The sequence below is a fragment of the Muntiacus reevesi genome, chromosome X, assembly GCF_963930625.1.
Source record: "Muntiacus reevesi chromosome X, mMunRee1.1, whole genome shotgun sequence".
In the NCBI taxonomy this organism is placed as follows: Eukaryota; Metazoa; Chordata; class Mammalia; order Artiodactyla; family Cervidae; genus Muntiacus; species Muntiacus reevesi.
This window is the reverse complement of record NC_089271.1, coordinates 35,069,011-35,085,580: the sequence shown is the minus strand read 5'-3', so window position 1 is coordinate 35,085,580 and position 16,570 is coordinate 35,069,011. Positions and strand designations below refer to the sequence as shown.

At 37.8% G+C, this 16,570-nt stretch overlaps 1 protein-coding gene across 1 annotated transcript in view; it reads right to left on the bottom strand.

Moving 5' to 3' along the window:
• Positions 1 to 16,570, bottom strand: part of CFAP47 (cilia and flagella associated protein 47) — a 490,506-nt gene that overhangs the window by 223,345 nt on the left and 250,591 nt on the right. The window contains exons 40-41 of the mRNA XM_065916701.1: positions 12,015 to 12,101; positions 1,135 to 1,205 (exon numbers count right to left, since the gene is read on the bottom strand). Of these exons, the coding sequence (XP_065772773.1) occupies positions 1,135 to 1,205; positions 12,015 to 12,101 (158 nt within the window). The remainder of the gene's footprint in view (positions 1 to 1,134; positions 1,206 to 12,014; positions 12,102 to 16,570) is intronic.

Genomic DNA, 16,570 nt, shown 5'->3' with positions numbered 1-16,570 from the left:
AGATTCCTTAAAAAACAAAGGGAACTTGACTAGTGTTTAAAATCAGCCTGGCTATACACAGAAACATAAACAGCAAAGAGGACATTCCAGAATCTGCAACTTTTTTTGTGGACTATGTAATGATTTTTATGTATGTAATGATATATGTAGTATATGACTATGTAATGATATATGTAGTAATAATTACTACTATGTAATGATTCAAATTATAGGGTGTAACAAACAGCTTAAACTGGAAATAAAGGCCTGTATGTGTATATATTTATATCTATTAGTTGTTAGTTTTTAAAACATATCCACAAAGCCCTCAATATTGCTATGAATGTGGAGACATAGTGGCCCAGTCTTAGTGACTTGATCCCAACGCAGAGTATACTAGATTGCTGCAAAATCAAGCTAGGTCAGAAAATGTAATACAACTTCTTCTTAATCATCTCTCTTTCCTGGTTCACTTGCTTTCAGAACCAAGCTGTCATTCTGTGAAGAAACTTAGGCCACATAGAGAGGCCACATCAGAACAACGTCCAGAACAATAGTCCCACTCTTGATCTGACTACAACTGCCTGAGAGACCCCCAAGCAAGAGTCACCTAGATGAGGCCAGTGACCCCCGAAGTGTGAGAGATAATAATATAAGGCATTCTTGCTGTTTAATATCACTACATTTGGGGTGGTTTGTTCTGTAGCTAGAGAGCACCACAACAGCCCCATATCCATTTTTCTATCCATTATTCTATCCACATTTTCTAAATGTATGGTTAGTAATTTCATAAAACACAGTAAATCTGTCATCTCCTAAACATTTTAAACATGGTGATACCTGTCACCCCAATTGGTTTAAACAGTTCAGAATAAGCCAAAAGAAACATAAATGTCATTTATTGAAATACATTTAATGTACAGGTGAGGAAACTAAGACTCAGCAGTAAAATGCAAGACGTGAACAGTTTCCCAAAGGGTCATGAGCAGAAAAGGCTGAGGACCAACACCTCGAGCTCCCATGTGGTCAGTAAGCCCCAGGGCTTGCTGCTCTGTCTATAGTTGTGACCACTACTTATTGAATATTTCATTTCATATTATGCTCACTCTATGAAAATAAGACACAAAAACAAATATTTGTAATTGTAGCACTCACAGGTTTTTAAGGCATTTGAATCCTGGGGATGGCCCTCAGGAATATCACATCCACTGCTATTCACAGCAACACTGTCATAAGGAAAATACCATCAATGACACTTGGAAATAATACTCTATATCTTAATTCAATCTTAAACTTCCTTAAGAATCATGGCCACCTACAACATGATAGGTGAAAATCACAAATGTACTTCATGGATCATTTTTATGTTTATATAGTTTTAGAAATTTTAAAAATAAGAAAAACATGAAAAGGAAACTAATAATCATCCATATTTTCACCACTGCTTTTAAAAATTTATTTATTTATTTATTTTAATTGGAGGCTAATTACAATATTGTAGCTCACCACTGTTGTTTTTTTTTTTTTAAAAAGGTAAAAACAAATTTTTTTTTGCTTACAAATACTGTAGAGAAGTAAACATATAATAATAATAAAAACTCAAATCCTGATACTTCAAAGTAGGTGGTCTCAACTAAGGACTACATAGGTAGTTTCTCCAAAAATGGTTCTAGAACTTGAAAAAATTATCTTCTCTAAGCTAATTGCACATTTGCTTCTTTCTCATACAGGTAGGAGGAGACCTGGACAGCTGTTTAATCTCGTGTTGTATTTCTGCAAATTAATTAGCAAATCACAGCCTGAAGCAAGTGCCTCCCTTGCAAATCTCCATGTCTTCCATGACCCATCAATTTCCTCTGATTTGCTCCTCTTAGTATCCACGATTATTTTGCTGTCAATTAGTATCTGGGCTCTAAGATATTGCTTGCTTGATTTTTTCCTGAGAATATAAAAATCTTATATTTTCTCACCTTGCCAGGTGATTTCTATGAATTTGAAGCTGTAAAAATATACTATTTTTAAGGAATGTTCTTCCAACCATATCCATTCCTTTTCTACAAACATTTTCTTTCTTTACACCAGACTCTTAATAAGGTTATTTACCACATCTAGTCATTATTCTGTGCTTTGTTCTACTCACAGGCATTCTGACTAGCAGTTTTAGCAATATGCTTTTTTTTTTTTTAAAAGAACATTTAATCAGTTCAGTTCAGTCACTGAGTCTTGTCTGACTCTTTGTGACCCCATAAACCACAGCATGCCAGGCCTCCTTGTCCATCACCAACACCCAGAGTTCAGCCAAACCCACGTCCATTGAGTCGGTGATGCCATCCAACCATCTCATCCTCTGTCGTCCCCTTCTCCTCCTGCCCTCAACCTTTCCCAGCATCAGGGTCTTCTCAAATGAGTCAGCTCTTCGCATCAGGTGGCCAAAGTACTGGAGTTTCAGCTTCAACATCAGTCCCTCCAATGAACACCCAGGACCAATCTCCATTAGGATGGACTGGTTGGATCTCCTTGCAGTCCAAGGGACCCACAAGAGTCTTCTCCAACACCACAGTTCAAAAGCATCAATTTTTTGGTGCTCATCTTTCTTTATAGTCCAACTCTCACATCCATACATGACCATTGGAAAAACCATAGCCTTGACCAGATAGGCCTCTGTTGACAAAGTAATGTCTCTGTTTTTCAATATGCTGTCTAGGTTGGTCATAACTTTCCTTCCAGGGAGTAAGCGTCTTTTAATTTCATGGCTGCAATCACCATCTGCAGTGATTATGGAGCCCAGAAAAATAAAGTCAGTCACTGTTTCCCCATCTATTTGCCATGAAGTGATGGGACCAGATGCCATGATCTTAGTTTTCTGAATGTTGAGCTTTAAGCCAACTTTTTCACTCTCCTCTTTCACTTTCATCAAGAGGCTCTTTAGTTCTTCTTCACTTTCTGCCATAAGGGTGGTGTCATCTGGATATCTGAGGTTACTGATATTTCTCCTGGCAATCTTGATTCCAGGTTGTGCTTACTCCAGCCCAGCGTTTCTGATGATGTATTCTGCATATAAGTTAAATAAGCACGGTGACAATATACAGCCTTGATGTACTCCTTTCCCAACTTGGAACCAGTCTGTTGTTCCATGTCCAGTTCTAACTGTTGCTTCCTGACCTGCATACAGGTTTCTCAAGAGGCAAGTCTGGTGGTCTGGTATTCCCATCTCTTTCAGAATTTTCTACAGTTTATTGTGATCCACACAGTCGAAGGCTTTGGCATAGTCAAGAAAGCAGAAATAGATATTTTTCCGTAACTCTCTTGCTTTTTCGATGATCCAGTGGATGTTGGCAATTTGATCTCTGGCTCCTCTGCCTTTTCTAAAACCAATTTGAACATCTGGAAGTTCACAGCTCACATATTGCTGAAGCCTGGCTTGGAGAATTTTGAGCATTACTTTACTAGTGTGTGAGATGAGTACAATTGTGCAGTAGTTTGAGCATTCTTTGGCATTGCCTTTCTTAGGGATTGGAATGAAAACTGACCTTTTCCAGTCCTGTGGCCACTGCTAAGTTTTCTAAATTTGCTGGCATATTGAGTGCAGCACTTTCACAGCATCAACTTTCAGGATTTGAAATAGCTCCACTGGAATTCCATCACCTCCACTAGCTTTGTTTGTAGTGATGCTTCCTAAGGCCACTTGACTTCACATTCCAGGATGTCTGGCTTTAGGTGAGTGATCACACCATCGTGATTATCTGGATCATGAAGATCTTTTTTTGTACAGTTCTTCTGTGTATTCTTGCCACCTCTTCTTAATATCTTCTGCTTCTGTTAGGTCCCTACCATGTCTGTCCTTTATCCAGCCCATTTTGCATGAAATGTTCCCTTGGTATCTCTAATTTTCTTGAAGAGATCTCTAGTCTTTCCCATTCTAATGTTTTCCTCTATTTCTTTGCACTGATCACTGAGGAAGGCTTTCTTATCTCTCCTTGCTATTCTTTGGAACTCTGCATTCAAATGGGTATATCTTTCCTTTTCTCCTTTGCTTTTTGCTTCCCTTCTTTTCAGAGCTATTTGTAAGGCCTCCTCAGACAGTCATTTTCCTTTTTTGCATTTCTTTTTCTTAGGGATGGTCTTGATTCCTGTTTCCTGTACAATGTCATGAACATTGAATACTTTTATGTAAGTTGAGCACTTGATAGATACCTGAAGGCTATGATAGACATAGTAGATAGATATTTCAGCATTTATAACAGAGACTATACAAAGAGTGGAAAGAACAATTAAAAAAAAAGGTTATTTCTCAATGTACCACTACAATGCCATCTCTTTGCTAATGGAGTTCTGGGTAGAATGTCTGATTAAAATCCTTAGATAATCTACAAACCTCATTTTGTTCAATAAATGCAATCACTAGCCCTTCAGTCATGTTTTTTTTTTCCATTGTGAATAGAAAAGCAGAGCAATTTGGGCTTCATCTCCTTTTTCTTTTCTTTACCTATTTTGTTGGAGAATAGCTAATGATGGTGCCTTTTGAACAAATCAAAGAGCTGCCTTATCCACAAAGAGTCTCAAAACCAGAAAAATTGAGCTACCTGTATTTCTTAACGATAAAAATACATAAAACATTTTACAGACCTAAGAATCTGATGGACTTGCTTGTAAAGCTGATAATTATCATGATTAATTCAGAGACATAAGAAAACAATTTAATAAAATAATCTGGCTAAGGAAAATTCTATTTTACCTGATCAATGATAGTATGGATCACAATAAACTGTGGAAAATTCTGAAACCGATGGGAATATCAGATCACCTGACCTGCCTCTTGAGAAATTTGTATGCATGTCAGGAAGCAACAGTTATAACTGGACATGGAACAAGAGACTGGTTCCAAATCAGGAAAGGAGTATGTCAGGCTGTACATTATTACCCTGCTTATTTAACTTATATACAGGGTACATCATATGAAACTGTCAGTCAAATAATGGGATATTTTCTGCTAATTTAGTAATGGGTTAAATCAGGGTGTGTAACCTATTAATATTTATCAGATGGAAAGGGATGGCACACTATTTTCCTCTGCAATAGTGGTATATAGCTCTTTTCAAGCTCAAATAATCAAAATGATATTGAACTGCTTCTAGTCAGTGAAAGTCACTCAGTCATGTCCGACTCTTTGCGACTCCATGGATTAAACAGTCCATGGAATTCTCTAGGCCAGAATATTGGAGTGGGTAGCCTTTCTCTTCTCCAGGGGATATTCCCAACCCAGAGGTCAAACCCAGGTCTCCCACATTGCAGGCGGATTCTTTACCAGCTGATCTACAAGGGAGTCAAAGCATGAATAAATCAGCTCCAAGAATGACTTCCTTCTCGTCTCTCCATCAGGGAAGGAAGATCTTTCTTATAAGCTTTCATACTTCTGGGCTGGCATTCAGGGCTACATCCAAATCAAGCAGCAAATTCTTTGGTTAAAGTCTAGTTTTTATGACTCACAGGAAGGAATATAAGAGAATCAGTTTTTAGATTCATCCCATCCTCCATGCGTCCTGGAGTTGATCAAAATCAGATCCCATGGCCATGTGGGGGGCATTTAAAATAGAATGGTTGATGCTTTTTGTACAACTTTGGCTCCTGAATAGCTGAGAAGTCTCTAAAATGAGGGGTGCTAACCTGTTGTACAAAGAGAGAGTGATCTGTGAATTTAAATGGGGAAAAGATTTCCACCATTACGCCCACTGACTCTTAATAGCAATTGAAATCAAATCACAGTAGTATTAGCTGTACATAAGTATCTTTACATCACATTTCACTTCTTGCACATATATTTAGCTATTATTTATTTTCACTGCTACTTTTAAAGTGTGGTAGTTATCTCTACCAGTAGATGTTACTACGCATTGTGTTAATGAAGTATATATTTTAATATACTACAAGTTTCAAATATTGTGATACAGTACTCTACTAGACTATTACTTTCCTCTGTGCTATGGACTGAACTGTATCACCCTTAAATTCTATGTTGAAGTCTTAACTTTCAAAATGATTGTGTTTGGAGATAGGGCATGCGTGCCTGCTCAGTCACCTCAGGTGTGTTCAACTCTTTGCGACCTTATGGACTGTAGCCCGCCAGGCTCCTCTGTCCATGGGATTCTCCAGGCAAGAAGAGTAGAGTGGGTTGCCATGCCCTCCTCCAGGGGACATTCCTGACCCAGGGATCAAACCCATGTTTCCTGTGTCTCCTGCATTGCAGGTGGATTCTTAAGCACTGAGCTACCAGGGAAGCCCCAGATAGGGCATATTGTAAGGTAAATAAGGTTAAATGAGGCCATAACGATGGGGCTCTAATAAGAAAGAGCTAGCATCCTTATTAGAAGAGAGACCAGTGAGCTCACCCTCTCTCTCCATGTGTGCACGGAGAAGAGGTCATGTGAGCACACAGTGAGATAAACCAAAAGAAGAGGCCTCAGAGTGAAACTTAACTTGCTGGCACCTTGGACTTTCCAGTCTCCAGGACGGTGAGAAATAAATTTCTGTTGTTTAAGCCACCCATTCTGTGGTATTTTGTTATGGTAGCCCAGGGAGATTAAGGCATTCTGTAATCCTTGTTATCTATTTTATGTGTTTGTAAAAACACTATTTTTTGAAATAGAATAGGCTTCATCAGACTGCTAAAGAGCATGAAAACATTAAAACCAGGTATGAAATCCTAATGTAGAGCAAGAGGATCACAGCAGGCTGTTACTCTTAGTATATACATCTGGTTTTGAGTCACCCTACTTTCCTTCAGACTTGGCGAAGTCTGTTACTAATTATTCAGTGTAGTAGAATGAAATATTTAAAAAATCATGGCTCTCCAAAACCCAGCTTTTGGGGGGGATTTTTAGGCCAGAATCAGGACTCAGAAAGATATCTCTACTGGGACCTACTTTCATTTGGGTTGGCTATTCTGGGCCCAACTCTTCTAGGAACAAGGATGAATGATGAAACCCCTAAGTTCACAGAGTACGTGCGTGGTCTGCCATGCAAAGTAACTCTATAAGAAATGAGTACAAAGTAGAATGGTAAATACTTCAACACCTCTTCAACTTGAGCTCACACTTTCCTATGCTAACCCTGTAGTCCATATTTATAACCAAATGCCTTGTAATTCTGGGCTTCTCTGGTGGTTTCCTCTCACCTGACTGTCCCCTACTCCCCCAAAACTTCTGCCATTCCCTCTTCCCATGATCCTTCTACACTTGTAGGAGAGTTCTCCCCTCGTTCCAGATTCTGGCCATCAGATAGTACTATTATTTCAGATCCCAGTCTGTACATGATAAAGGAGAACATGGTGTATGCATGGAAAAAAAGTTACCAGGACCTCATTTTTCTCCAACAGTGTCTTCTCTTCCATATAAATCACAAAAATATCTACATAGTGATATTCCTTGCCAATCAGCTCATAGAACACATGCACACACACACGTGTGTGTGTGTGTGTGTGTATTATTTTCTCAGTATAACACATACAACTGAATGCACTCTGCCCTATACAACTGTCTCCATTTGGGTAGATTTTTTTTTTCTTCTTCTCTGCTTGATGGCTGGCAACCTTAGGGCCAGATCTGTGACTTATTTATCCCAATACTTCTCCAGTACGAAGAAAAATGCTTGAGGTGCCACTTAGTAAAAATCTATTGAGTGATAAATAATTCAACGCAGCTGGAAAAAATAGCAAGTCATATCACTGAAGGAAATTATTTACAAAGTGCTCCTTTCTGAGCACTGCTGATCTATCACTCAGTTTTAGTGTGACTAAAATCAGTCTCCTGTCCTGATTCTTTCTGATAATTCTTGGGATTTAATTAGAATAAAAATTTCTTAACTGCTCTTACTTGTGCTCATGGATCATGTAAAATATAAAGCAAAAATGTGATGAATATAGTTTCCTCATGCATGTGCTTTCAAATGTATTGTTTTATATTGTATACATTGCTTGAGAAGAGCAGTTTATGGAAACATTTTTTAAAAATTTTTAATAGGAAATCATTTTTTAACACCACCTGAAAGATAATTTCAGTACTTCATGTGTCACTTGAGAAGAGATTATTTATCATGTGGGGAGACATTAACTGAAGTGACTCTGAAGAGAAGCATCCATTAGTATGTGCTAGGTCATGCTATAGTTAACAACCCCACATCTCAGTGGATTAACACAATAGTTTACTTCTTTCTCACAATACATGTCCATTCTAGGTGGAGAGGATACACTCAGAGTTCCTTGGTGAAGGAGGCCTCCATTCCTAAATGTGCCTCTCTAATAATTGTAGCAGGGAATGGGGACAGGAAAAATTACTCACTGGGTCTTAAAGCTACCACTTGAAAAAACAGTCAGCACTTCTCATATGCCATTTATGTGTTCATGCAGAATTTTAACATTAGTGGGGAAGTGCCGTGTGTGCACTAAAATAGGAAAAACAAGAATATTTGTAAGGAGCTCTAAGAAAAAAAATCCAGTTAGCTTATGGAGAATTTTAAAATACATTTTTTTTGTTCTCTTAACGTATGTAACATATAGTAACATAAGAAAACAAATAAAGTGTTTTTAAAAATCTCCATAAGCTAATTGGATGATTAGACCTAGGGACCAGGCCACAGAGCAAGCCATCAGGACCCCAGAAGAAGCTACACCAATGCTTCTAATAAATCTGTTCTGAATTGTCAGAGGAGCAGCCTCTTTGGTGAACTTGAGACGATTTGATCACAACTCAATGTATGAATTAGCAGCTCAGCTGTCCATATCAGTGCTGAAATGACATACCAACGGCCAGCCCTTTTCCTTAAGAAACTGTGTGTCTTTAGCCTTTGTAAGTCTCACCCTTGCTTTTGGTCTGGGAGACAGTCTTTACAGAGATGCACAGGAGTAAATAGGCAGTATTCTAAACTAGCAGCTCTAATTTCTTCTTTGAGAGCTAATCTGCCAAAGCCTGACTATGCTCTCCCTGATCCAGTGCTCAATGTCACGGCATCTTTATGTTTCTTTTCTCACAGGAAGCTTTGAAAGATGAATTAAGACAGTACAGTGTTATAAATACAAATGGAAGAGCCTATATGGGAAACAATGATCAATAAAGTTTGAGACTGTGGTAGACACACTTCTTAAGTGATATTTCAGGCTGAGCTGGAATTGTTTTGGATGAGTATTTCCAAAGTTTCCTTCCTTTTCAAAATTAAATTATAAATGCTTTCATACTTGTTCAATTTTGCTTTTGATTTGAGAAGCATAACATTAAAAAAAAAAAGATATCTTTACCTGAAGCTTGAGAATCTATGACTTCAATAATTCTGGAATGTTAGGTCTAACTAAAACCATTTCAGAACATTGTATGAAAAAATCATGGTAAAATTGGGATACAGAATTTCCAAACTGTGTTCCAAATTATGAAGGTGGACTCACTTTTGCTTTTCATTAAAAGGATCTAACTTTGAATTACTTCTGCTCACAGATATCTATAGCATTTCTTTGAGAACTGGCTCTAGTTTAATTAGAATACTATAAATACTTCAAAAAATGAAGATCATGGCATCCAGTCCATCACTTCATGGCAAATAGATGTGGAAACAATGGAAACAGTGTCCTGTTTTTAGTGTCCTGGGCTCCAAAATCACTGCAGAAGGTGACTGCAGCCATGAAATTAAGACACTTGCTCCTTGGAAGAAAAGTTATGACAAACTTAGACAGCATATTAAAAAGCAGAGACATTACTTTGCCAACAAAGGTCTATGTAGTCAAAGCTATGGCTTTTCCAGTAGTCATGTATGGACGTGAGAGTTGGACCATAAAGAAAGCTGAGTGCCAAAGAATTGATGCTTTTGAACTGTGGCATTGGAAAAGACTCTTGAGAGTCCCTTGGACTGCAAGGAGATACAACCAGTCCATCCTAAAGGAAATCAGTCCTGAATATTCACTGGAAGAACTGATGCTGAAGCTGAACATTCAATACTTTGGCCACCTGATGCAAAGAACTGACTCATTTGAAAAGATCCTGATGCTGGGAAAGATTGAAGGCGGAGGAGAAGGGGACGACAGAGGATAAGATGGTTGGATGGCATCATTAACTCTACAGACATGAGTTTGAGCAAGCTCTGGGAGCTGGTGAAAGATAGGGAAGCCTGGCGTGCTGCAGTCCATCGGGTCACAAAGAGTTGGACACGACTGAGCAACTGAAGTGAACTGAACTGATATTATTCACAATTAATGTGAAGAAATTGTTTCAAAGCCATTCAGGCAAAATCTGTGACCATAAAGCAACTTCTTGATCAAGAAACAATGGATTGAAAAAAATTTCAGGAGGAGAACTGTTTACTGAAGTTTTTTAAGCATTTAAAAGTAGCATCTCATACTACAAAGAAATTAACATAAATGCCTACAATACATTCCTATGATATTTATAATGCTGCCTTAGAGATCAATGCATTAATTCATATTTTATTGTTCACTAAAGCAAAATTTCCCCTGGAGAAGGAAATGACAACCCATTCCAATGTTCTTGCCTGGGAAATCCCATAGGCAGAGAAGTCTGGCAAGCTACAGTACATGGGGTCACAAAGAGTTGTATAGAACTGAGCAACTAAAACAACAACAAAGCAAAATGAGAAAGGATGACTTTGAATGCCTTAGTTAAGTTATGAAATTAACATCCAAAAAAACAAATTGTCAGACAAAAATGTTTTCTCCTTATCAATTTTTCTCACAGAATATAAACCAATGGGAAAAAAAAAATCAAATATCTTATAATGAATGCAATGCTTATGATCTTCCAAAACGATTGGCTGTAATACAATTCACTTTGGAAAACACACTATTCATTTAATCTGAGTAAGATCTGCACAATCATTTTAATGGTTCTGATGACTTTATCACTGGAATTCCTATGATATCAACATTGCCAAATCCTTGCCAGTTGGAATGTTTTTGCATCTAAAAAGATGACACTGATGCTGCTAAGCACTACACAGAGACAATGGTATAAAATAAACTAACAACACCATAGTAAAGGTCAATATATACATGCACTTCTATAATAGAAACCTGCATTTTTTTTTTTCTGTCTGGGTTTCTTCAACCTTTATAACATTGTTTTATTCTACTTCACTTTAAATAGTTATCCTATAGTTTAAAGCTGATGAGACGTATAAGGCAATCTAACTTTAAAAATATCTGCTTCTCTACTGAGAAGTCAAAGTTCCTTTCTAAACTAAATACAGACTTTATAACATGAATCAAATAAGCTTAAATACAGTCAATCTTCATGAGCCACCAATCCCAAATTTGCAAATTCATCTTCTCACTGAAACTGATTTGGAACCCCAAAGTCAATACTCCTGGTACTTTTCCAACTGTTCGTGGGCATGTGCAGAGTGGTGGAAAATTCCAGTAGCTGATCACACAAGTTCCCAGTTGAGGTCAGACAAGGTGACACTGGGCTTTTTTGTTTCTGCTCTCCAGCTTAGATGAGCAGAGGATGGAGACAGTGGGGGCCAGTACAGAAGTACAGAAGAGCAAGCTGCTCTAGCTCTGAGGTAGGAGGACAGGGTTTAAAACCCTCTCTGGCACCTGCCAGTGGGACTGCCTCAGGCAAGTCATTTAACATTTCTGAACTTTATTTTCTCCGTGTAAAATAAAGAAAGTAGAATCTACCAGGTTGGGTTGTTTTTAGGATTTATAATTACAATGTATATGGTTATATATATTTCTCCTCAGAGGAACAGTGCAATACTCAGTAACTGTTTGTGGCAATTTTATATACCATAAATACCATGAATAATGGGAATCTATTGTATTTAACAAAGTGAAGTGCACATGTATTCAATTTTCATGTCCATACACCTAGTAATACATAAAGAGAATAACAGTGTGAATAACATAAATAATATATGTAATATAATATAAATATTTCAAGTAAATGGAAACTACTATGTAATTATGTAACAAATTTACTTGAATGCTAATTTCTCAAATTTTTTTCCTGAGATAATCGAGCTCATATACAGAAATTTACCCGCGGTTCAAGAAGTCAACAGATTCTTCAACTTCAGTTAATTGGGATGGCAAAGAGATAAATGTTGAAGATTCCACCAGAATGACACTAAAATACATGAAAAAAGGATTATGACTCAGATGACCACAAAACATTCTTCCTTTAAATCATTTCCATCTATCATAAAATATAATTAGAATTAGAATAAATTACAGTTCAAACAGTTCATGTACTCTCATTTAGTAACTCAAAACATGTTAGAAATAAAAGATGTTGAATGGAAATAGGTAAAAAAATGATATTTTTATATGTAAAGTCAACACTGAATTCTTATAACAAGGAAACTTAGAGCAAAAATGACCAACCAAATTATATTCCAAAAAGAAAGAGGAAATTATTCATTGACCATAATACACTGTCAGAGTTATACATATTTAATAATTTCTAATCTGGACTTCCCACGTGACTCAACGGTAAAGAATCTGCCTGTCAATGCAGGAGATGTGGGTTTGATCCCAGGGTCAGGAAGATGCCCTAAAGTAGGGAATGGCAACCCACTCTGGTATTCTTGCCTGGGAAATCCCTTGGACAGAGGAGCCTGGTGGGCTATAGTCCATGGTCACAAAAGAGTTGAACACAACTTAGCAACTAAACAAAAACAAAAATCTTATGTCTAGAAAATAGAAATATTTCTCTTAGAAGCAGACACAAAATTTGGGTACTTAGTAAAATCAATGCGTTGATAATTATGCCATCATCTGGAATCAAGCAGAAATTCAATCCTTCCTATATAAAAAAGGTCATTCCTTCAAGAAACAGTTATGGAGACCCCATTACATGTTAGGTGCAGGACTAAGTACTGGAAAGTACAAACATGAATATGCTATATTCCAAGCCTTAGGTTAAATAGATGGGGAAACAATGGAAACAGTGAGAGACTTTATTTTTGGGGGCTCCAAAATTACTGCAGATGGTGACTGCAGCCATGAAATTAAAAGACTCTTGTTCTTTGGAAGAAAAGCTATGACCAACTTAGACAGCATATTAGAAAGCAGAGATATTACTTTGCCAAAAAAGGTCGGTTTAGTCAAGGCTATGGTTTTTCCAGTAGTCATGTATGGATGTGAGAGTTAGACTACAAAGAAAGCTAAGTGCAGAAGACTTAATGCTTTTTTTTTCTTCTTTTTTTTTTTTTATTAGTTGGAGGCTAATTACTTCACAACATTTCAGTGCGTTTTGTCATACATTGACATGAATCAGCCATGGAGTTACACGTATTCCCCATCCTGATCCCCCCTCCCACCTCCCTCTCCACCCGATTCCTCTGGGTCCTCCCAGTGCCCAGGCCCGAGCACTTGTCTCATGCATCCCACCTGGGCTGGTGATCTGTTTCACCATAGATAATATACATGCTTTTGAACTGTGGTGTTGGAGAAGACTCTTGAGAGTCCCTTGGACTGCAAGGAGATCAAACCAGTCAATTTTAAAGGAAATCAGTCCTGAATATTCATTGGAATGGCTGATGCTGAATCTGAAACTCCAATACTTTGGCCACCTGATGTGAAGAACTGACTCAACTGAAAAGACCCTGATGGGGAAAGACTGAAGGCAGGAGGAGAAGGGGACGACAGAGGATGAGATGGCTGGATGGCATCATGAATGCAATGGACGTGAGTTTGAGTAGGCTCTGGGAGCTGGTGATGGACACGGAGACCTGGCGTGCTGCAATCCATGGGGTCGCAAAGAGTCAGACACGACTAAGTGACTGAGCTGACTGAAGCCTTAGGTTGCCCACAATGTAGTGGAGGATAGTGTGGAAATGACACCCTAGTGGCAGGGTAAAGATTTCATGAAGAGTCATGTCAGGAATGCCTAATTCCTCTTGCAGAGTTGAACTGAATCTGTACAATATTGTTAAGAACAGATTTATCTAAACTTAATTTGTTAACAGAAATCTTTTTTATTATGTAACAGTTATTAAGATCTCACAATGCTAGCTTGATAGTGGAAAATAGATCAGTAATAAAATCAATCAAATGTTTTAGTCTAAAAATACACACACATTCATGAACATGCATACACAAACTAAAATGCAATACATTTATATATCTTAATGTTTGAATGTTGGTATCAGTTTTTGTCTTTTTGGTTTAACTTGTTATTTCTGATGCCTTCATATAAGGGTTGTAAAGGATTTTATAAATATTAAATACCAAAAAGTTTTAAATAAGACAAAATTAACTGTAAAAAAATGTAAACTATGAATGATGAAAGTTATGTATCAAACTGGAAGAACTGCTTATATAAATTTACAGTTAAGCAAATGTAGGAATAAATCCTCTCCAGAGAGCAATTTATATTTAAAGTCATGCACTAAATTCTCATTTAAATTTCATAAAATTATGAGGCAGAGAACATTTATAACATTTCTTTATATTTCTATAAATCCATGGTGAATCATTGGGCAATTTATTTTGGGAATAATTTGTTCTGGCTAAAAAACAATCACAAGCATAATGGTATTTGACACACAAATAAAAATACTAAACCCACATAAGAAATATTAGATTTTTCACATGCTATACATGTCCCATTTTGAGATAAAATAGCATTCTGTATGCTTCTGTTTAAAAAGCCCCTGCTTAATTACAATGAACATACTTTCCTCAAAATAGATATATTAACTTTAAAAATGAAATATAAACTCCCATTAACACAGAAAAAGATCCTGTTTGATTACTGCAGTTTCTAAATCAGTGGTCCTAACAATTCAACATGCATTATTATCATCTGGAGTGCTTGTTCAAAATGCAGATTCCCAAGCTTCTATTTGTATGAATTCTAAGTTAGTAAGTCTGGCATGGGCTCCATTGAGTTCTTCAGATGTTTTTTAAATAGCCCGTCTATGGGTTAAACTCTGATCACTCTTGAATTATACCAGCACTGCTTTAACATTAATGTACAAGTAAATACTCTGGAGATGTTGTTCAATGCAGATTCTGATTCAACTGCATTAGAGTGGGCCTGAGATTCTGGTTTTCTAATAAGTTCCCAGGTGATGGTGATTTTGCTGACTCAGAGACCACATTGTGAGAAGGACAAGATCAATTAAAACAAAAAACATATCTTAAATAATAAAAACAGGCCACTAGGAAAACAAAAGCAAGGAATAGTTTAGAATAACCATTTTCACACCTATATAAAACCAATAAAAACACTGGGAAAAGTTGTCCAAATTAACTTTCTCAGAATTGCAGCTAACTAAAGAAAAGTTTTATGGATGTCATGTATGGATGTGAGAGTTGGACTGTGAAGAAAGCTGAGTGCCGAAAAATTGATGCTTTTGAACTGTGGTGTTGGAGAAGACACTTGAGAGTCCCTTGGACTGTAAGGAGATCCAAACAGTCCACCCTAAAGATCAGTCCTGGGTGTTCATTGGAAGGACTGATGCTGAAGCTGAAACTCCAATACTTTGGCCACCTGATGCGAAGAACTGACTCATTGGAAAAGACCCTGATGCTGGGAGGGATTGGGGGCAGGAGGAGAAGGGGACGACAGAGGATGAGATGGCTGGATGGCATCACCGACTCGATGGACATGAGTTTGAATAAACTCTGGGAGTTGGTGATGGACAGGGAGGCCTGGTGTGCTGCGGTTCATGGGGTCGCAAAGAGTCGGACATGACTGAGCGACTGAACTGAACTGAACTGAAAGAAAAGCTTGCAGTAATCTGAATGGTGTTTACACAAGAAAAGATTCCAGGGACTTCCCTGGTGGTCCAGTGCGTAAGAATCTACCTGCTAATGCAAAGGACACAGATTCAATCCGTGGTCCTTAAAGATCCCACATGCCAGGGAACAAGTAAGCCTGAGAGCCACAACTACTGAGCCTACATGCTTCAACTACTGAAGCCTGTGTGCCTAGAGCCTGTGCTCCCCAACAAGAGAAGCCATCACAATGAGCAGCCTGTGCACCACAACTAGAGAGTAGCCTCCACTTGCTGCAAGTAGAAAGCACACACATCACACACATGCAGTAATGAAGACAAAGCAAAAAAAAAAAAAAAAGCTTCCAAACATTGGTAAGAACAGTAGAGTTTGCAGCCTTGTAATTTTTATGTTTTAACTCCCCTCCTCTTCTCCATAGCTCTGCAGTAGCCTTGAAAACTAACTGCCTTGCAACCAAGGTAGCCGTACAAAATGTTCAGGCTTGCTGCCACAGGTAGGAATAGACTGAGGTTGGAGCTCTTCAAAAAGAAGTCCCATCCCTGATCATTGTTACTGTGCAACCTGTCTCAAAGCTCCCTAGAAGAACTCAATATGCACGGTGTTGCTTTAATCTAAGCAACTGACTCAAAGGAAAATAACTATCCCTAGGATGTTTGTTGAAAACAATCAGTAACAATTATGCCCGCGGATACCATAAGCGATTGGATCAAGTAAGAGCCTGAGAAAACATAAAAGGAAGATCTGGAGACAAGATGCCCATAGGAGAAATTGCAGTCGCTCAGTAGAGTCCCAAATATGTCAAGGGCCTTCAATCCCACCTACAGAGATACCTGTGGTTCAGTCACTAAG